General features: G+C 34.9%; 1 protein-coding gene across 4 annotated transcripts in view; it reads left to right on the top strand.

Annotated features, from left to right (window-relative positions):
* Positions 1 to 22428, top strand: part of EAF2 (ELL associated factor 2) — a 50166-nt gene that overhangs the window by 22855 nt on the left and 4883 nt on the right. For all 4 annotated transcript variants that reach the window (XM_082459422.1, XM_082459425.1, XM_082459423.1 and 1 more), the window contains one exon: positions 11341 to 11601. In XM_082459422.1, coding sequence (XP_082315548.1) covers positions 11341 to 11601 — 261 coding nt within the window. The remainder of the gene's footprint in view (positions 1 to 11340; positions 11602 to 22428) is intronic.

Below are 22428 nucleotides of genomic sequence, written 5' to 3'. Positions count from 1 at the left end.
TGCAATGTCTGACACTGTGAAGAGGTTACAAGAGTATGCCTAGAAATGAATAAGCTAAAAGTTTAACATAATTTCAAGGAAAAATGGATAAATTCACTTCATAGTGGGAGATTTTTAGTATGCCCCCTCTCAGTAATTGATAGATTCAGGCAAACCCCAGATTAATAAGATTTGCAAAACACCATTAAGAAACTTGAAGTAAGTAGACATACATAGCACTTCCACAGTTCGAGATATACAGGTTTTTCAAGTCCATGTGAAATTAAAAAACAAAGCAAAAGAAAACTGACCATGTGCTACATAGCAAAACATCTCAACAAAAAAAGACATTTTGGGACTTCCCTGGTGGCACAGTGGTTGAGAATCTGCCTGCCAATGCAACGGACACAGGTTTGATCCCTGGTCTGGGAAGATCCCACATGCTGCGGAGCAAGTAAGCCTGTGCATCACAGCTACTGAGACTGCACTCTAGAGCCCTTGAGCCACAACTACTGAGCCCGTGCACCACAACTACTGAAATCCAAGTGCCTAGAGCCCATGCTCCACAACAAGAGAAGCCACCACAATGAGAAGCCCACACACCGCAAGAAAGAGTAACCCCTGCTCGCCACAACTAGAGAAAGCCTGCATGCAGCAACAAAGACCCAACGCAGCCAAAAAAAAAAAAAAAAGACATTTTTCTTTTTTTAATTGAAGTATAGTTGATTTACAATATTATATTAGTTTCAGGTGTACAACATAGTGATTCAATATTTTTATAGATTATAATCCACTTAAAGTTATTATAAAATAATGGCTATATTTCCCTGTGCTGTACAATATATCCTTCTTAAATTTTATTTTACACATATTAGTTTGTATCTTTTAATCCCATACCCCTATCTTACCACCACTCTCCCCATGGGTAACCACTAGTTTGTTCTCTATATATGTGAGTCTGTTTCTGTTTTGTTATACACATGTTTTGTTTTATCTTTTAGATTTTATATTACACGTATAAGGGATAAGATACAGTATTTGTCTTATTCTCTCTGACTTATTTCACTAAGCATAATACCCTCTAGGTCCATCCATGTTGTTGCAAATGGCAAAATTTTGTTCTTTTTATGGCTGAGTAATATTTCATTGTGTATATATATGTGTGTGTGTGTGTGTGTGTGTGTGTGTGTGTGTGTGTATAAATACCACATCTTCTTTATTCATTTATCTGTTGATGGATATTTAGATTGCTTCCATATCTTGGCTATTGTAAATAATGCTGCTATGAACATTGGGGTGCATGTATCTTTTCAAGTTAGTGTTTTTGTTCTCTTTGGATATATACCCTGGAATGGGATTGCTGGATCATATGATAATTCTATTTTTAGTTTTTTTAAGGAACCTTTATACTGTTTTCCATAGTGGCTGCACCAATCCACATTCCCATCAACAATGTACTATGGTTCCCTTTTCTCCACATCCTTGCCAACATTTGTTATTTGTAGACTTTTTGATGATAGCCATTTTGACAGGTGTGAGGTGATATCTCATTGTGGTTTTGATTTGCATTTCTCTGATGATTAGCGATGTTAAACATTTTTTCATGTACCAGTTGGCCATCTGTGTATCTTCTTTGGCAAGAGTCTGTTCCAGTCTTCTGCCCATTTTTAACCAGGTTCTTTAGGTATTTTTGGATATTGAGTTTTATGAGCTGTTTATATATTTTGAATATTAACCCCTTATTAGTCATATCGTTTGCAAATATTTCCTCCCAATCAGGAGGTTGTCTTTTCATTTTGTCATTAGTTTCCTTTGCTGGCAAAACTTTTAAGTTTAATTAGGTCCCATTTATTTTTGCTTTTGCTTCTTTTGTCTTAGGAGACAGATCCAAAAAATATTACTACAATTTATGTCAAAGAGTGTTCTGCCTATGATCTCCTCTTGGAGTTTTATGGTTTCAGGTCTTACATTTCTGTCTTTAATCCATTTCGGGTTTATTTTTGTATATGGTATAAGGAAATGTTCTAATCTCATTCATTTACATGTAGCTGTCCAGTTTTCCCAGCCCCACTTATCGAAGTGTCTTTTCTCTATTATGTATTCTTGCCTCCTTTGTCATAATTGACCATAAGTGCATGGGTTTATTTCTGTCTCTTTATTCTTTTCCACTGATCTATGTGCCTGTTTTTGTGCCAGTATCATGGTGTTTTGTTTTGTTTTGTTTTTATAAATTTATTTTATTTATTTATTTTTGGCTGTGCTGGGTCTCCGCTGCTGCACGCGGGCTCTCTCTAGCTGCAGCGAGCCGGGGGCCACTCTTCGCTGTGGTGTGGGGGCTTCTCATTGCGGTGGCTTCTCTTTGTTGCGGAGTGTGTGCTCCAGGCATGCGGGCTTCAGTAGTTGTGGCACGCAGGCTCTAGAGCGCAGGCTCAGCAGTTGTGGCACACACAGGCCCAGTTGCTCCGCGGCATGTGGGATCCTCCCAGACCAGGGCTCAAACCCGCATCCCCTGCACTGGCAGGCAGACTCCCAACCACTGTGCCACCAGGGAAGCCCTATCATGGTGTTTTGATTACTGTAGCTTTGTAGCAAAATCTGAAGTCAGGGAGTGTGAAACCTCCAGCTTTGTTCTCTTTTCTCAAGACTACTTTGGCAATTTCGGGTCTTTGTGGTTCCATACGAATTTGAGGGTTATTTGTTCTAGTTCTGTGAAAAATGTCATGAGTATTTTGATAGGGAAAGAGATATTTTTTTCACTTATCTGCTTGGTAGTAGCTAAAATAATTGTCAACATCCAGTACTGGTGAGGATATAAAGGGAAATAAATGTGTTCATACATTTTTGAAGAAGCATAAATTGACATTTTTTTGTAGAGGAATTTTTCCTGCAAAACACTTAGGACAGGGTCTAGCACAAAGAAACTACTATATAAGGTTTTGCTTTCATTATCATCCTTATTTGCCAATAACTATTAAATTAAAAGTGTGCCTATTCCTTACCTAGAAAGTCTAGAAATTTCTCTTATTGTGAAACTTGTACAGATAGATGCATAATTACATAGATATACCTATATCAGTCACATAAGAGTGCTCAATGTGGCGTTTTTTATACTAAGGAAAAAATGGAAAAATCCTAGATGCACATCAAGAAGGGATTACAATACTATACATCCCTATTAAAAAAGAGCTAGTGCACATTTTAGTAACAAAGAATGATATCCAAATATATTATTAAGTAAAAAAGTTTTTACGTATTATACAATGTGTGTGAGTGTGTATGAACCATTTTTGAAAACAAAATGTGTATATAGTTGCAGATGCATAGACGAACTTGGAAGAATTATACTAAAATGTAAGCATTATCTTTGGGAGTTTGGATTATAGGAACCTTTCACTTTCTGTGGTGCAAATTGTTACTTGAATTTTTACAATGAACTTGTTATTTTTCAGATAATGATTATTTATTGAGAAGACAATATAATGTAAAAACAATGTTAATGTAAAACCACTCATAATCTCACCACCCTAATGCAACTATGTTAATTTCTGCCTATATTGTATATATTTTTAATATTTATTTATTTATTTGGTTACACTGGGTCTTAGTTGTGGCAGGCAGGCTCCTTAGTTGTGGCTCGCCAGCTCCTTAGTTGCGACTAAGCAACTCGCCAGCACATGGGCTCCTTAGTTGTGACAGGAGGGCTCCTTAGTTGCGTCTCCAGGTCTCCTTAGTTGCAACTTGCCGGCTCCTTAGTTGTGGCACATGGGCTCCTTAGTTGCAGCAGGCGGGCTCCTTAATTGCAGCTCATGGGCTCCTTAGTTGTGGCACATGGGCTCCTTAGTTGTGGCATGCGAACTCTTAGTTGCGGCATGCATGTGGAATCTAGTTCCCTGACCAGGGATTGAACCAGGCCCCCTGCATTGGGAGCACGGAGTCTTATCCACTGTGCCACCACGGAAGTCCCTGTATACTTTTTATGTTATGTAAAAATATGTTATATTTTATTTTTTGGGCAACTACTATGTGCCAAGTTTTCCTGTACATTATTTCAGTTAACCTTTAGAATTTTTCTTAAGAAATAGTTCAAACACATAGAAATTACAGAGAATAATGTAACAGATTATAAACCTATAACTTAGATTTAACATTTTACCACTTTGGTTTCAGTTTTTTAAAAAATTACAGAAGTTTCTTTCCTTTCCAACACATTCTCTTCCTTTTCCTGTCTATCTATGCACATGTCTGAATGTACTCTAAAGGATTTATATACTTTGCTATTCCTTGAAACAGTTTGTATGTGGTAGATTTTTCTAAATTTCTTTAATAACGATAGGTTTGTTCAGTTTCTATTTCTTCATTCAGTTTTGGTAATTCATATCTGTCTATTTCTTCGTTCAGTTTTGGTAATTCATATTTGTCTTGAAAATTATTAGTTTAATTCACATTTTCAAAATACTGGCATAATTTGTCCATATAAATCTCTACAGTGTCTGTAGTTATGGCACGTTTTTATTCTTAACACTGATTATTCATGCCCTTTCTCTCTTTTTCTTAACCAATATTTCTAGAATTTGATACATTTCATTAGGCTTCAGTGAACCAGCTTTTGGTCGTGGTGAGACATAATTAATGTGGTGACTAAGAATGACATCTTCAGAGTCAGACTACTCTCATTCAAATCCCAGCTGCATCACTTATCAGCTGGGTGGCCTAGGGAAATTTACTTAACCTCTTATTCTCTCTGTGTATGTTTTCTCATTTTTTAAATAGAGATAATAATTAGGATTATTGAGAGGATTAAATGCAATAAATATATATAAAGTACCTAAAGCAATTCCTGGCACTAGGAAGTATTCAAATATTAGCTATTATTTTAATTTTTATTGTTATTTTCTTTTTCCTTTTTTTACTCTTTCATTAATGTATGCTCTTTAAAAAAAGTATATCCTTCTTTGACTTGCTTTGAATTTGCTGTGTTGCTCTTATAATTGGATGCTTAGTTCATCTATATTGAATTTATCTTTTGTATGCATTTAAGAGTATAAATAGCTTTCTAGGTATCACTGCATCTAGTAAATGACTAACACTTCCATGGTAGTTAAATTCTAAAAATTTTTGTAATTTCAGTTCTTAGACAATAAATCATTTATAAGAATGTTTTGTGGTTTCCAAATATATGGAATTTAAGGAAAATATTGGGCAGGCTTCAAACAATGACAACATATTTTCTGCTCATAAATCTTCAATTTGTGTAGGGCTCAGTAGAGATAGTTCATAGCTGTTCTAGGAACAGCTGGTGTCAGCTGGACTGACTTGGGGTCTAGCAGCTGGAATCATTTGAAGACTCACTTATTCACATCTGCCAGTTGTTGCTGGCTTTTGGCTGAGACTTTGGGGGTTGTCAGCTGGAAAAGCTACACATTGCCTTTCCAGGTGGCCTGGGCTTCCTCACAACATAGTGGCTGGGTTCCAAGAATAAGTGTCGAGAAAGGGAGAGTGGAAGGGAGAAAGGATACAGAGGAGTGAGGTCAAAACTTTATCTTTTTAATTACCCAGGCTCAGAAATCATGTAGGATCACTTGTGCGGGTGTGTTTCTGTGTGTATCTGACACAAAATCTTCATGTATTTGAAGTACAGTTTGCTAGGTTTTGACATATGTGTACATCCTAAAATTACAACCACAACCACAATCAGGGTAATGAACATATTTATCACTCTAAAAAGTTTCCTCCTCCTCCTTTGTAATCCCTCTCTCCCACTCCTTCCAACCCCATCCATTCCCAGGTAACTACTGATCTGCTTTATGTCATTATCATTAGTTTGCTTTTTCCAGAAATTTGTATCAGTGGAATCATATAATATGTCCTCATTTTTGCACTAAACATAATTATTTTAAGAATCATCCATTATTGAAGGTTGTATCAATAGCTCATTCCTTTTTATTGCTGAGCAGTAATCTACTTTATGGATATACAGGAATTTGTTTATCTGCTCAACCTGAAGATGGACATTTGGGTTGTTTCCAGTTTTTGGCTTTTACAAATAAAGCTGCTATGAACATAACATACAAGTCTTTGAAAAGACAAATGTTTTCTTTTCTCCATAGTAAATATGTAGGAGTGAAATAGCTGGATTGTATGATAGGTGTGTATTTAACTTTTTAAACAACAGCCAAAATGTTTTCCAAAGTGGTTGTACTATTTTACATTCCTACCAGCAGTGTACATCTATATCAATGCTTGGATCAGTTTTAATGAGGTGTGTAGTGGTATCTTATTGTGGCCTAATTTTTTTTTTAAATGAATTTTTAAAAATTTATTTTATTGAAGTATAGTTGATTTACAATGTTGTGTTAGTTTCTGGCATACAGCAAAGCGATTCAGCAGAAAAACCTGAGTGAACTTTTTGGCCAAACCAATGTATATAATAGTTTGCATCTGGTAATCCCAAACTCCCAATCCATCCCGCTCCACCCCCTCTCCCCCTTGGCAACCACAAGTCTGTTCTCTGTGTATATGAGTCTGTTTCTGTTTCATAGATAAGTTCATTTGTGTCATGTTTTAGATTCCACATGTAACTAATATCATATGGTATTTGTCTTTCTCTTTCTGACTTACTTCACTTATATGATAATCTCTAGGTCCATCCATGTTGCTGCAAATGGCATTATTTCATTCTTTTTTATAGCTGAGTAGTATTCCATTGTGTGTGTATGTGTGTGTGTGTTTGTGTTCGTGTGTATACACACCACATCTTTTTTATCCATTCATCTATCAATAGACATTTAGGTGTTTCCATGCCTTGGCTATTGTAAATAGTGCTGCTGTGAACATAGGGGTGCTTGTATCTTTTTGAATTATGGTTTTGTCCGGATATATGCCCAGGAGTGGGATTGTTGGATCATATTCATTGTCACTTTAGTTTTCATTTCCCTAATGACTAATGATGTTGAGTATCTTTTCATGTCCCTATTTGCCATCATTATATTTTCTTCAGGCACAATGTCTATTCAAATCTTTTGCCCATTTAAAAAATTGGATTATTTATTTTCTTATTAGACTTCTAGGAATTCTTTATATATTTTGAATACAAGTTCTTCATCAGATACATGCCTTGCACATATTTTCTCCCAGTCTGTGGATTGTATTTTTTCATTCTCTTAACAATGTAATTTGAAGAGCCAAAGATTTTAATTTTGAATACATGCATTTTATCCATCTTTTTCTGGATTCTCCTTTTGGTGTCATATTGAAATTTTTTGCCTAAACCAAGATCATAGTAACAAAGGTTTTCTTTCATGTTTTCTTTTAGAAGTTTTATAGTTTTACATTTAGGCCCATGCTTCATTTTGAGTCAATTTTTGTATATGGTACATGGTATGTATCAAAGGTGTTTTTTTTGCATGTGGATATTGAATTATTCCAGCACCATTTGTTGTAAAGACGGTCTTTTCTCATATATTTGCACCTTTGTAAAAAACAAATCAGTTGTCCATATTGTGTGTGTCTATTTCTGGACTCTTTATTCTGATATGTTGATCTATTTGTTTATCTTTATGGCAACACCATATTGTCTTGATAATTTAGCTTTATATAAGTCTTGAAACCAGGAAATTTTAGTCCTACAACTTTGTTCTTCTCTTACAAAGTTGTTTTGCATATTCTAGGACTCTTCCATTTTCACGTGAATTTTAGAATTAGCTTCTCAATTTCTTAAAGAGCCTGTTGAAATTTTTATTGGGATTGCATTGAATCCATAGATCAATTTGGGTAAAATTGGCATCTTAACAATATTGAGTCTTCTGACCCATGAACACTGTATCTCTCTCCATTTATTTAGATCTTTAATTTCTCTCAGAAATGCTTTATGGTTTTCAACATACAGGTCCTTCAAATATTTTGTCAGAATTATCTATAATTATTTAATTTTTTAATAATTATTTAATTTTCCGAAGCTATTATAAATGCTCTTGTTTATATGATTTTAATTTCTAATTGCTCATTGCTAGTACATAGAAATAAAACCGATTTTTGTATATTGTCCCTGTATATTTAACCTTGCTAACCTCACTATTCTAGAGCATTATTGTAGATACCATCAGCTTTTCTACATAGACAATCACGTTATCTGTAAATAATGACAATTTCACCTCTTCCTTTCCAATCTGGATGGCTTTTATTTCTTTTTCATGACTTACGGCACCAATTAGAACCTTCAATACAACGTTGACTAGAGGCGGTCAAAGTGGAAAACCTCTTGTTTCTGATGCTGGAGGGAAAATATTCAGTCCCTTACAATTATGTATGATTTCAGCTGTAAGCTTTTCCTAGATGTCCTTCATAAGGTTAACTTCTATTTCTATTTTGCTGAGTTTTTATCAAGAATCACTGTTGAAATTTCTGCTGTTTTGAGATGGCTTTTATTTTTCAGTTTTTAATATAGTGAATTATATGGATTGATTTTTGGAAGTTTATATTCCTTGGAAAACCCCACTTAATCATGATGTATTGTCCTTTTAATATAGGACATTTCTTAACCTCAGCAATAGTGGCATTTGGAGTTGGATGGTTCTTTGTCAGGGGCTGTTTTATGCATTGTAGGATGTTTAGCAGCGTCTCTAGCTTCTACCCACTAGATGCTAGTATCACCACTTGCCCCCAGTTGTGACAACCAAAAATGTCTCCAGATTGCTGGATGTCTCCCTGGGTGACAAAATCATAGCTGGTTGAAAACCACTGTTATATATTATTAAATGTGATTTGGTAAAATTTTCTTTAAAAATTTTGTGTCTGTTCATAAGGGATATTTTTTTTTCTGGTAATGTCTTTGTTGGATTTTGTATATGTAATTCTGGCCCTAAGGAATGAATTGGAAAGTATTTCTTCCTTTTTAATTATACAGAAGCATTTGTATCAAACTGATATTATTTCTTCCTTAAATAACTGGTAGAATTCACTAGTGAAGTCATCTGTCACTGGTGATCTGTGTGTAGGGTGTGGGGAGGGTTTTAACTACAACTTAGTTTTTTTTGGAAGATTTGTGGATATTCCGGTTATCTGTTTCTTCTTGAGTGAACTTTAGTAGTTTGTGCCTTTCAAGGAATTGATCCATTTCATCTAATTTATTGAGTTTGTGGACATAAAGTAGTTCACAGTGTTCCTTTCTATTCATTTAATGCTGTAAGATCTGTAGTGCTATCACCTCTTTCACTCCGGATATTAGTAATTTATATCTAGTATCTTTTTTTTCTTGATAAACCTGGTTGAGTTTGATCAACATTATTTATCTCAAGCAGTCAATTTATGTTTCATTTATTTTCACTTTTTTTTCTGTTGTCTTTCTTGTTTTGTGCTTTTGCTATTTTTTTTCCTTCTGCTTACTTTAGTTTTAATTTGCTCTTCTTTCTCTAACTTCTTAAGGTACAGCTTAATTCATTTAATTGAGACTTCCTTTTTCCCCCCAGTATAATCATTTAATGTTTCAAATTTCTCTCCAAGCTGTGCTTTAGTTGTATTCCACAGATTTTGATAAGTTGTGTTTTTATTTTCATTCAATTAGAAGTATTTTCTGAAATCTTTTTGATTTCGTATTTGACCCATGGGTTTCTTAGAAGTGTGTTTAGTTCTCAACTACTTGAATATTATCTAGGTTCCATTTATAAATTTTAAATTATTTTGTTTTGATAGAGAACATACTCTGTGTAAGTTCAGTCTCTTAAAATGTATTGTGGAACAAGATGACATAGGCTTATCTATTTCTGCTTCTCCCCACTAAGTAAAACTATAAACCCTGGAAATAATGCAAAAGAGAATCAAAGGAGAACTCTGAAAGATGGAAAGAGGAAGGTAATCTGGTTAGGGACCCAAGGAAGCACTAGAAGAACAGCTTATTCAGGGCATCTTATAACCTCTCCCTTCAGAAGATGACAATTCAGGCCCAGCATGTCCTGACTCCAGCTTAGTTACAGAAGGCGTCTCAGATAGGCTTATTCTTCCCCCAGATTGAAAGAGGTATCCAACAACAGCAGGCTAGTCAAGACAAGCGTTTCTAACACAATACACAAACACACACAAACACACACACAAAATGGCAACTATGTGAGATTATGTGTTAATTAACTTGATTATGGTAATCATTTCACAATGTATATGTATATCAAAGCATCATGTTGTACACTTTTGATATGTGCAAGTTTTTTGCCAATTATACCTCAGTAAAACTGAAAAAATTCATCTCTATGTATTGTGTTGCATTACATATATTGGGGGAATAAGAAAAGAATTGGAGGACGGTTTCTAACAAAACAGATTTCAATTTTTACAATTTAAAACGTTCACATTCTTTTTTGTATTTTATTTGAGTTACATGGGTAATTAAGTATAATGGCATAAGTAAATATAGTATTTAAGTTTAGATATTGCCTATGTCTTTTACTTTTCATAATCCCAACATTGAATATAGCTCGGCTTGATAGCAGAGGAGCTTTTTATTTTATTTTTTGGGGCGTCCATGAACTATGTGTATATGTTGTCCAGACATAGGACAGGGAGAAAGAAGGACTGCCAGAGAAGAGCTGGGAAAGAAAGGTTTGGGTTCAGGGATGCAATTTTTGCCAGAAAAGTTGACTTTAAAAAAATTAATTAATTAATTAATTTATTTATTTTGGCTGCATTGGGTCTTTGCTGCTCCGCGCAGGCTTTCTCTAGTTGGGGCGGGCGGGGGCTACTCTTCGTTGCAGTGCACAGGCTTCTCATTGCGGTGGCTTCTCTTGTTGCGGTGTGCAGACTTCAGTAGTTGTGGCATGCACGCTCAGTAGTTGTGACTTGCAGGATCTAGAGAGCAGGCTTAGTAGTTGTGGCGCACGGGCTTAGTTGCTCCACGGCATGTGGGATCTTCCCAGACCAGGGCTTGAACCCGTGTCCCCTGCATTGGCAGGCGGATTCTTAACCACTGCACCACCAGGGAAGTCCTGACATTTTTTTTTTAAACTCTTGGTTGGTTAGTAACAAAGACCACACTCAGGCTCTAACAGTAGGTGAGTTGGTGTCAAAATCTAAAATGCCAGTTTCCAAGCAGAATTTTAAAACATATATGGTCACAAGAAAGTGTTAGGAGTGATTATTCCTGGAGAGTAGGATTAAAGGGACTTGAGGAGGGGGTAAGAGGGATTTTACTTTTCATTTTGTACTAGTAGAGGAGCTTTTTAAATAAAATGCTTTAAATCTGTAAATGTATGTTTAGTCTTACTTATTACCCTTCAAGTTTGTTAGAAACTGATACATTCAAATTTTATTATATTTATTTAATATTTATAGTTAATATTTATTTAAGCTAACTATTAACTTCTGTTTTATTTTCAGAACTGAAGGCAGAAGCTAGTCTAATGGACCAGATGAGTAGTTGTGATAGTTCATCAGATTCCAAAAGTTCATCATCTTCAAGCAGTGAGGATAGTTCTAGTGATTCAGAAGATGAAGAGTGCAGATCCTCTCCTTCTGATCCAGGGAATTATGTCTCAAAACATCCTACCATGTCTACCATGCCACAGTGCAGGATTCCTGAGATAGTGGCCGGTCATAATAAACATCATGACAGCAGTGGCCTTCTGATGAATACTTTAAGTAAGTATACATAAGCATGAGTAATTGGAAAAGTAAGAATTCACAGTGGAGCCATACTGATTATGGTCTAAAATTTGCATACAGAGAAAGACTTCTTTTTTATTCATTTGACAGTATTAACCATTACCTTCTTTTTTTTTAATTTATTTTTTTCTTATTAGTTACCTATTTTTTACATATCAGTGTATATATGTCAATCCCAATCTCCCAATTCATCCCCCCAGCACCCCCCCAGCACTTCCTCCCCTTGGTGTCCATATGTTTGTTCTCTAAATCTGTGTCTATTTCTGCCTTGCAAACTGGTTCATCTGTACCATTTTTCTAGACTCCACATACATGCGTTAATATATGATATTTGTTTTTCTCTTTCTGACTTACTACACTCTGTATGACAATCTCTAGTTCCATCCACGTCTCTACAAATGACCCAATTTCGTTCCTTTTTATGGCTGAGTAATATTCTATTGTATATATGTACCACATCTTTATCCATTCGTCTGTCAGTGGGCATTTAGGTTGCTTCCATGACCTGGCTATTGTAAATAGTGCTGCAATGAACATTGGGGTGCATATGTCATTTTGAATTATGGTTTTCTCTGGGAATACGCCCAGTAGTGGGATTGCTGGGTCATATGGTAATTCTATTTTTAGTTTTTTAAGGAACCTCCATACTGTTCTCCCTAGTGGCTGTATCAATTTACATTCCCACCAACAGTGCAAGAGGGTTCCCTTTTCTCCACACCCTCTCCAGCATTTGCTGTTTGTAGATTTTCTGATGATGCCCATTCTAACCAGTGTGAGGTGATATCTCATTGTAGTTTTGATTTGCATTTATCTGATAGTTAGTGATGTTGAGCAGCTTTTCATGTGCCTCTTGGCCATCTATATGTCTTCTTTGGAGAAATGTCTATTTAGGTCTTCTGCACATTTTTGGATTGGGTTGTTTGTTATTCTAATATTGAGCTACATGAACTGTTTATATATTTTGGAGATTAATCCTTTGTCCGTTGATTCGTTTGCAAATATTTTCTCCCATTCTGAGGGTTGTCTTTGCGTTTTCTTTATAGTTTCCTTTGCTGTGCAAAAGCTTTTAAGTTTCATTAGGTCCCATGTGTTTATTTTTGTTTTTCTTTCCATTACTCTAGGAGGTGGGTCAAAAAAGGTCTTGCTGTGATTTATATCAAAGAGTGTTCTGCCTATGTTTTCCTCTAAGAGTTTTATAGTGTCTGGTCTTACATTTAGGTCTTTAATCCATTTTGAGTTTATTTTTGTGTATGGTGTTAGGGAGTGTTCTAATTTCATTCTTTTACATGCAGCTGCCCAGTTTTCCCAGCACCACTTATTGAAGAGACTGTCTTTTCTCTATTGTATATCCTTGCCTCCTTTGTCATAGATTAGTTGACCATAGGTGCATGGGTTTATCTCTGGGCTTTCTATCCTGTTCCATTGATCTATCTTCATGTTTTTGTGCCAGCACCATATTGTATTGATTACTGTAGCTTTGTAGTATAGTCTGAAGTCAGGGAGTCTGATTCCTCCAGCTCCGTTTTTTTCCCTCAAGACTGCTTTGGCTACTCGGGGTCTTTTGTGTCTCCATACAAATTTTAAGATTTTTTGTTCTAGTTCTGTAAAGAATGCCACTGGTAATTTGATAGGGATTGCACTGAATCTGTAGATTGCTTTGGGTAGTATAGTCATTTTCATAATATTGATTCTTCCAATCCAAGAACATGGTATATCTCTCCATCTGTTTGTGTCATCTTTGATTGCTTTCATCAGTGTCTTATAGTTTTCTGAGTACAGGTCTTTTACTTCCCTAGGTAGGTTTATTCCTAGGTATTTTATTCTTTTTGTTGCAGTGGTAAATGGGAGTGTTTCCTTAATTTCTCTTTCACATTTTTCATCATTAGTGTATAGGAATGCAAGAGATTTCTGTACATTAATTTTGTATCCTGCAACTTTACCAAATTCATTGATTAGTTCTAGTAGTTTTCTGGTGGCATCTTTAGGATTCTCTGTGTATAGTATCATGTCATCTGCAAACAGTGACAGCTTTACTTCTTTTCCAATTTGTGTTCCTTTTGTGTTCAAACTTTCAGTTTTGTGTTCAAAAGTTTCAGTTTTTCACCATTGAGGACAATGTTGGCTGTGGGTTTGTCATATATGGCCTTTATTACGTTGAGGAAAGTTCCCTCTATGCCTACTTTCTGCAGGGCTTTTATCATAAATGGGTGTTGAATTTTGTCGAAAGCTTTCTCTGCATCTATTGAGATGATCATATGGTTTTTCTCCTTCAATTTGTTAATATGATGTATCACGTTGATTGATTTGCGTATATTGAAGAATCCTTGCATTCCTGGAATAAACCCCACTTGATCATGGTGTATAATCCTTTTAATGTGCTGTTGGATTCTGTTTGCTAGTATTTTGTTGAGGATTTTTGCATCTATGTTCATCAGTGATATTGGCCTGTAGTTTTCTTTCTTTGTGACATCTTTGTCTGGTTTTGGTATCAGGGTGATCGTGGCCTCGTAGAATGAGTTGGGGAGTGTTCCTCCCTCTGCAATATTTTGAAAGAGTTTGAGAAGGATAGGTGTTAGCTCTTCTCTAAATGTTGATAGAATTCGCCTGTGAAGCCATCTGGTCCTGGGCTTTTGTTTGTTGGAAGATTTTTAATCACAGTTTCAACTTCAGTGCTTGTGATTGGTCTGTTCATATTTTCTATTTCTTCCTGGTTCAGTCTCGGTAGGTTGTGCATTTCTAAGAATCTGTCCATTTCTTCCAGGTTGTCCATTTTATTGGCATAGAGTTGCTTGTAGTAATCTCTCATGATCGTTTGTATTTCTGCAGTGTCAGTGGTTACTTCTCCTTTTTCATTTCTAATTCTATTGAATTGAGTCTTCTCCCTTTTTCTCTTGATGAGTCTGGCTAATGGTTTATCAATTTTGTTTATCTTCTTGAAGAACCAGCTTTTAGTTTCATTGATTTTTGCTATTGTTTCCTTCATTTCTTTTTCATTTATTTCTGATCTGATCTTTATGATTTCTTTCCTTTTGCTAGCTTTGGGGTTTTTTTGCTCTTCTTTCTCTAATTGCTTTAGGTGCAAGGTTAGGTTGTTTATTCAAGATGTTTCTTGTTTCTTGAGGTAGGATTGTATTGCTATAAACTTCCCTCTTAGAACTGCTTCTGCTGCATCCCATAGGTTTTGGGTCATCGTGTCTCCATTGTCATTTGTTTCTAGGTATTTTTTGATTTCCCCATTGATTTCTTCAGTGATCACTTCGTTATTAAGTAGTGTATTGTGTAGCCTCCATGTGTTTGTATTTTTTACAGATATTTTCCTGTAATTGATATCTAGTCTCATAGCGTTGTGGTCGGAAAAGATACTTGATACAATTTCAATTTTCTTAAATTTACCAAGGCTTGATTTGTGACCCAAGATATGATCTATCCTGGAGAATGTTCCATGAGCACTTGAGAAAAATGTGTATTCTGTTGTTTTTGGGTGGAATGTCCTATAAATATCAATTAAGTCCATCTTGTTTAATGTATCATTTACAGCTTGTGTTTCCTTATTTATTTTCATTTTGGATGATCTGTCTGGACAGTTTTTATCATAAATGGGTGTTGAATTTTGTCAAAAGCTTTTTCTGCATCTATTGTGATGATCATATGGTTTTTATTCTTCAATTTGTTAATATGGTGTATCACATTGATTGATTTGCATACACTGAAGAATCCTTGCATCCCTGGGATAAACCACACTTGATCATGGTGTATGATGCTTTTAATGTGTTGTTGGGTTCTGTTTGCTAGTATTTTGTTGAGGATTTTTGCGTCTGTATTCATCAGTGATATTGGTCTGTAATTTTCTTTTTTTGTAGTATCTTTGTCTGTTTTTGGTATCAGGGTGATGGTGGCCTTATAGAATGAATTTGGGAGTGTTCCTTCCTCTGCAATTTTTTTGGAAGAGTTTGAGAAGGATGGGTGTTAGCTCTTCTCTAAATGTTTGATAGAATTCACCTGTGAAGCCATCTGGTCCTGGACTTTTGTTTGTTGGAAGACTTTTAATCACAGTTTCAATTTCATTACTTGTGATTGGTCTGTTCATAGTTTCTATTTCTTCCTAGTTCAGTCTAGGAAGGTTATACCTTTCTAAGAATTTGTCCATTTCTTCCAGGTTGTCCATTTTATTGGCATAGAGTTGCTTGTAGTAGTCTCTTATGATGCTTTGTATTTCTGCGGTGTCCATTGTAACTTCTTCTTTTTCATTTCTAATTGTATTGATTTGAGTCCTCTCCCTCTTTTTCTTGATGAGTCTGGCTAAAAGTTTATCAGTTTTGTTTATCTTTTCAAAGAACCAGCTTTTAGTTTTATTGATCTTTGCTATTGTTTTCTTTGTTTCTATTTCATTTATTTCCGCTCTAATCTTTATGATTTCTTTCCTTGTACTAACTTTGGGTTTTATTTGTTCTTCTTTCTCTAGTTTCTTTAGGTTTTAAGGTTAGATTGTTTATTTGAGATTTTTCTTGTTTCTTGAGGTAGGATTGTATTGCTGTAAACTTCCCTCTTAGAACTGCTTTTGCTGCATCCCATAGGTTTTGGATCATCGTGTTTTCATTGTTATTTGTCTCTAGATATTTCTTGATTTCCTCTTTGATTTCTTCAGTGATCTCTTGGTTACTTAGTAACGTATTGTTTAGCCTCCATGAGTTTGTGTTTTTTACATTTTTTTCCCTGTGATTGATTTCTAATCTCATAGTGTTGTGGTCAGAAAAGACGCTTTGTTATGATTTCAATTTTCTTAAATTTACTAAGGCTTGTCTTTTGACCCAAGATGTTATCTATCCTGGAGAATGTTCCATGTGCACTTGAGAAGAAAGTGTAATCTGCTGTTTTGGATGTAATGTCCTATAAATATCAATTAAATCTATCTGGTCTATTGTGTCATTTAAAGCTTGTGTTTCCTTATTAATTTTCTGTCTGGAGGATCTGTCCATTGGTGTAAGTGAGGTGTTAAAGTCCCCCACTATTATTGTGTTACTGTCGATTTTCTCTTTTATAGCTGTTAGCAGTTGCCATATGTATTGAGGTGCTCCTATGTTGGGTGTATATATATTTATAATTGTTATATCTTCTTCTTGGATTGATCCCTTGATCATTATGTAGTGTCCTTCCTTGTCTCTTGTAACATTCTTTGTTTGAAAGTCTATTTTATCTGATATGAGTATTGCTACTACACCTTTCTCTTGATTTCCATTTGCATGGAATATCTTTTTCCATCCCCTCACTTTCAGTCTGTATGTGTCCCTAGGTCTGAAGTGGGTCTCTTGTAGACAGCATATATACAGGTCTTGTTTTCGTATCCATTCAGTGAGCCTGTGTCTTTTGGTTGGAGCATTTAATCCGTTCACGTTTAAGGTAATTATCGCTATGTATGTTCCTATTACCATTTTCTTCATGGTTATGGGTTTGTTTTTGTGCATCCTTTTCTTCTCTTGTGTTTCCCACTTAGAGAAGTTCCTTTAGCATTTGTTGTAGACCTGGTTTGGTGGTGCTGAATTCTGTTAGTGTTTGCTTGTCTATAAACCTTTTGATTTCTGTGTCAAATCTGAATGAGATCCTTGCGTGGTAAAGTAATCTTGGTTGTAGTTTCTTTCCTTTCATCACTTTAAATATATCATGCCACTCCCTTCTAGCTAGTAGAGTTTCTGCTGAGAAATCAGCTGTTAACCTTATGGGAGTTCCCTTGTATGTTATTGTAGTTTTTCCCTTGTTGCTTTCAGTAATTTTTCTTTGTCTTTAATTTTTGTCATTTTGATTACTCTGTGTCTCGGTGTATTTCTCCTTGGGTTTATCCTGCCTGGGACTCTCTGCACTTCCTGGACTTCGGTGGCTATTTCCTTTCCCATGTTAGGGAAGTTTTCAACTATAATCTCTTCAGATATTCTCTCGAGTCCTTTCTCTTTCTTGTCTCCTTCTGGGACCCCTATAATGTGAATGTTGTTGCGTTTAATGTTGTCCCAGAAGTTTCTTAGGCTGTGTTCATTTCTTTTCATTCTTTTTTCTTTATTTTGTTCCGCAGCTGTGAATTCCACCATTTTGTCCTCCAGGTCACTTATCCATTCTTCTGCCTCAGTTATTCTGCTATTGATTCCTTCTAGTGGATTTTTCATTTCAGTTATAGTATTGTTCATCTCTGTTTATTTGTTCTTTAATTTTTCTAGGTGCTTGTTCTTTAATTCTTCTAGGTCTTTGTCAAACATTTCTTGCATCTTCTTGATCTTTGCCTCCATTCTTTTTCCAGGGTCCTGGATCATCTTCACTATCATTATTCTGAATTCTTTTTCTGGAAGGTTGCCTATCTCCACTTCATTTAGTTGTTTTTCTGGGGTTTTATCTTGTTCCTTTATCTGGTACATAGTCCTCTTCCTTTTCATTTTGTCTATCTTTCTGTGAATGTGGTTTTCGTTCCACAGGCTGCAGAATTGTCATTCTTCTTGCTTCTGCTGTCTGCCATCTCAACTATTACCTTCTTATTGAATTATTCATTTCCTTTTGACTCTGTAACATAACGTCCTATTGGCTTTTCTCCTACCTTTCTAGGTACTTTTCTGTCTCTTCTTTGCTAGTTTATAAGCTTTTACTCAGTCATTAGAGCTGGGGTTCTGCAAGGCTTAATTCTAGGTCCTTTTTTTGTTTTATTCTATATTCTTTCCGTAGATAATCTCCATATTTCTGTTGCACTCAATACTTATATATAGATAACTTGTAAATTTGCATCTCTGACCCATACCTCTGAGCTCTAGACACATAAGTCCAACACATCTCATATTAAAAGGCATTTCAAATTCACCCTGTCCAAAACCAATTTATAATATTTCACTATGTTTCTTCCTAGTGAAAGGCAGGAATCATCTAATTATGCAAACCAGAAGTGATTGTATTCTAGGGTTGAGTTTCTCTCCCTCTTTACAGTATAGTCAATCCTTCACCTTCACCAAGTCCTGTTTATATTACCTTCTTAATCTCAAAGTCATCTACTTTTCTGCATCTCCACCACTATCACTCTAGTTAAACTTACCATTATTTCTTGCTTTAACAATGCAATGACTTTCTAACTGGTTCACCACTTATCTACTCAAACCCATTTTTGATCTACTAAGTACATTGCGGCCATATTGATCTTTTCATAATTCAAGTATTATTTGTCTCTCCTACTTTAAACTTTACAATAGCTTATAATTTCTTTTAGGATAGAGACAAAACATTTTAACGTAAGAGTCTTGCCCTTTCTGTTCTAGCAACATTTTCCTTCTTTTTGTCACCATACTCAAATACTTTTGCCTACCTCAGGGACTATACCCGTACTGTCCATTCAGCTAGAAATAGTTCTTTCTTTTCATGTAGTTAACTTTTTCTCCTTTAGATTGTAGTTTTATATATACTTTGTCAAGAAAGCCTTTCTTGACCTTTATGAAAAGATGAAATCCCCCTTGTTATAGACCTTCAGAGCAATATCTTCTTTATATCAATTATCATTTATAAATTTATATTTATTTGATTTGTTCTCTTCTAAAGTATAAGCTCCAGGAGGGCAGTGATCTTGCTTATTTTGCTTATCACTGAATACTAGCACCTGGCACAGTACCTGATACGTAGTAGATGCTCAGTAAATTCTTTTTGATAAAGGCATGCAGGTTGATACTCTCTGGGGGAGAATGGGACTTTCTGTATATTTAAAACTAATCTCACTGTGTTAATTTTAACGGTAAAGTAAATATCTAGGAAAGACCGACTTGCTCTAACTTAATAACAGAAGTAAATAAGGGAGGAGCCAAGCATGGGTGGTAGAGTAAAACTGTGGTTGTCGTTATGGTAGTGTAAAACTATGTGTTAATTAGGGACTAGGAAAGGTCTTTTGAACTTCCAGATATTTATGTATTTAGTGCTATTATTTATAACTTGAGAAGTGAAATTATAGCATCTGATTTCTTGAATGGCCAAATAATGACAAATACTAGGAGGATAAACAGTAATGAATTTGTATGCCCATAATAATATACCTTCACAATGTATGTAACTACATATTTTAAAATGTAGTTACATATGTGTATTTGTATATATAAAACAAAAATTGACAGAAGTAGGGGAAATTGACAAGTCTATTGTAATGGTAGCTTTAATGTATCTGTAATCAAGGATACAGAATTTAGTAAGGGTATAAAATCTTTGAACAACACAATTAACATGCCCTTTTTTTTAATATAATAAATTCTATCTTTTTTCTTTTTTTTTTTTTGGTCCACAGCACAGTGTCATTTATGTAAATTAAAATTGGTCATAGGAAGCAATTTATTTTTTGCAAGAGCACAAACAAATGGAAGGAACTACACTGTGATACTTTTCTAGGGATGCTAGGAAATATCACGAACTAGGTGATTTAAAACAACAGAAATGTATTCTCTCACAGTTCTGGAGTCCAGGAGTTAAAATGAAAGTGTCAGAAGGGTTGATTTCTTCTAGAGGATCTGAAAAAGAATCTGTTTTGTGACTCTCCTAGCTTCTGGTGGTTGCTGGCAATCCTTGGTGTTCCTTGGCTTGTAGACACAGTGCTCCAAACTTGATCTCTGTCTTCCTTCTCTGTGTGTCTGTGTTCACATTTATTTTTTCTTTTTTATACCTTTTTTAAAATTTATTTTTATTGCAGTATAGTTGAATTACAATGTTGTGTTAATTACTGCTATACAGCAAAGTGACTCAGTTATATATATATATTTATTTATATACATTCTTTTTCATATTCTTTTCCATTATCACAGGATATTGAATATAGTTCCCTGTGCTATACAGTAGGACCTTGTTGTTTACCCATTCTATATATACCAGTTTCCATCTGCTAATCCCAAACTCCCAATCCAACCCTCTTCTACCACCCTCCCCCTTGGCAGCCACCAGTCTATTCTCTGTACCTGACTCTGTTTCTGTTTCATAGATAGGTTCATTTGTGTCATCTTTTAGATTCCACATATAAGTGATATCGTATGGTATTTGTCTTTCTCTTTCTGACTTACTTCACTTAGTATGATAATCTCTAGTTGCTTCCATGTTGCTGCAAATGGCATTATTTCGTTCTTTTCTATGGCTGAGTAGTATTCCATTGTATATATGTATATATGTACCACATCTTCTTTATCCATTCATCTGTAGATGGGCATTTAGGTTGTTTCCATGTCTTGGCTATTGTGAATAGTGTTGCTATGAACACAGGGGTGCATGCATCTTTTTGAATTATAGTTTTGTCTGGATATATGCCCAGGAGTGGGATTGCTGGATCATATGGTAATTATATTTTTAGTTTTCTGATGAACCTCCATACTGTTTTCCACAGTAGCTATACCAACTTACATTCCCACCAACAGTGTAGAAGGGTTCCCTTTTCTCCACACCCTCTCCAGCATTTTTTATTTGTAGACTTTTTAGTGATGGCCATTCTGACCAGTGAGAAGTGGTACCTCATTGTAGTTTTGATTTGCATTTCTCTAATAATTAGTGGTGTTGAGCATCTTTTCATGTACCTATTAGCCATTTGTATTTCTTCTTTGGAGAAATGTCTCTTTAGGTCTTCTGCCCATTTTTCGATTGGGTTGTTTGTCTTTTTGTTGTCAAGTTGTATGAGCTGTTTGTATGTTTTAGAGATTAAGCCCTTGCCAGTCATATGAGCTGTTTGTATATTTTGGAAATTAAGCCCTTGTCAGTTGCATCATTTGCAAATATTTTCTCCCATTCTGTAGGTTGTCTTTTTGTTTTGTTTATGGTTTCTTTTGCTGTGCAAAAGCTTGTAAGTTTGATTAGCTCCCATTTGTTTTTGTTTTTATTTCTATTGCTTGGGAGGCTGAACATGCCCGTTCTAACAGTAAATACGTAGAATCTTACAATCTAAAAATGAGAAGCAGGCATTCTTTTAAGAATATAAATAAAAACCATTTATGGAAATTACTTTCTACTAGGACAAATGAAATAACACATTTAAAAGAATTCATATTTTATTGATCATATCACATGACTATAAAACAATGAGAATATAAATAAATAACAAAAAATAGTTTAAAATACATGCTTAGAAACTTTGGAGCACATACCTAGTGATTTACACGTTAAAAGGAAATTACAATGAAATTATAAAATATTTATAATTAAGCAATATCAGAAATATCTCAACAATTTTGGGGTGAAACCAAAATGATAGAGGTAAATTTGTAGCCTCAAAATGTTCTTTTTTAAAAAAAATTGAAAATAAATGTGTGAAAGTTTCACCTTTAGGAACTAGAAGAACAATAAGATCTTAAAGCAGGAAAGAGAAGTATTATAGATTAGAATTGAAATTAGTATAATAGATAGCAAAGAAACATTAGAGAATCAACAAGACTATAAGTTATTTCTTTGAAAACTTATAAGAAGACCAACCTGTAACTAGGGCTGATGAAGAAGAAAAGAGTAAAACACAGTATTAGGAATGAAAAAGTGGTTAAAATTATGGTATGTTTTTATTTTTTTAATTATGGAAACTTTACAAAAATTTTATCCCAGTAAATTTGGCATAAAAATGGATGATTTTCTAGGAAAAAGTATAATTTACCAAATCTGACTCAAAAAGAAGTGGAAAGTCTGAAGAAACCATTAACAATTAACATCTCTTCCTCCTTCATCCTATCTCCATATCCCCAAGATGCTAGAAAATTGAAGATAATTTTACAGATGAATTTTAGCAGATCTTCAAGGAACAAACAATTCTTATCTTCTACAAACTGTTTCAGAGAATAGAAG

This window comes from Balaenoptera physalus, assembly GCF_965194825.1.
Source record: "Balaenoptera physalus genome assembly, chromosome: 4".
Taxonomy (NCBI): domain Eukaryota; kingdom Metazoa; phylum Chordata; class Mammalia; order Artiodactyla; family Balaenopteridae; genus Balaenoptera; species Balaenoptera physalus.
Note: the sequence above shows the minus strand (reverse complement) of the source record. Positions and strands in the feature narration are given on the sequence as shown.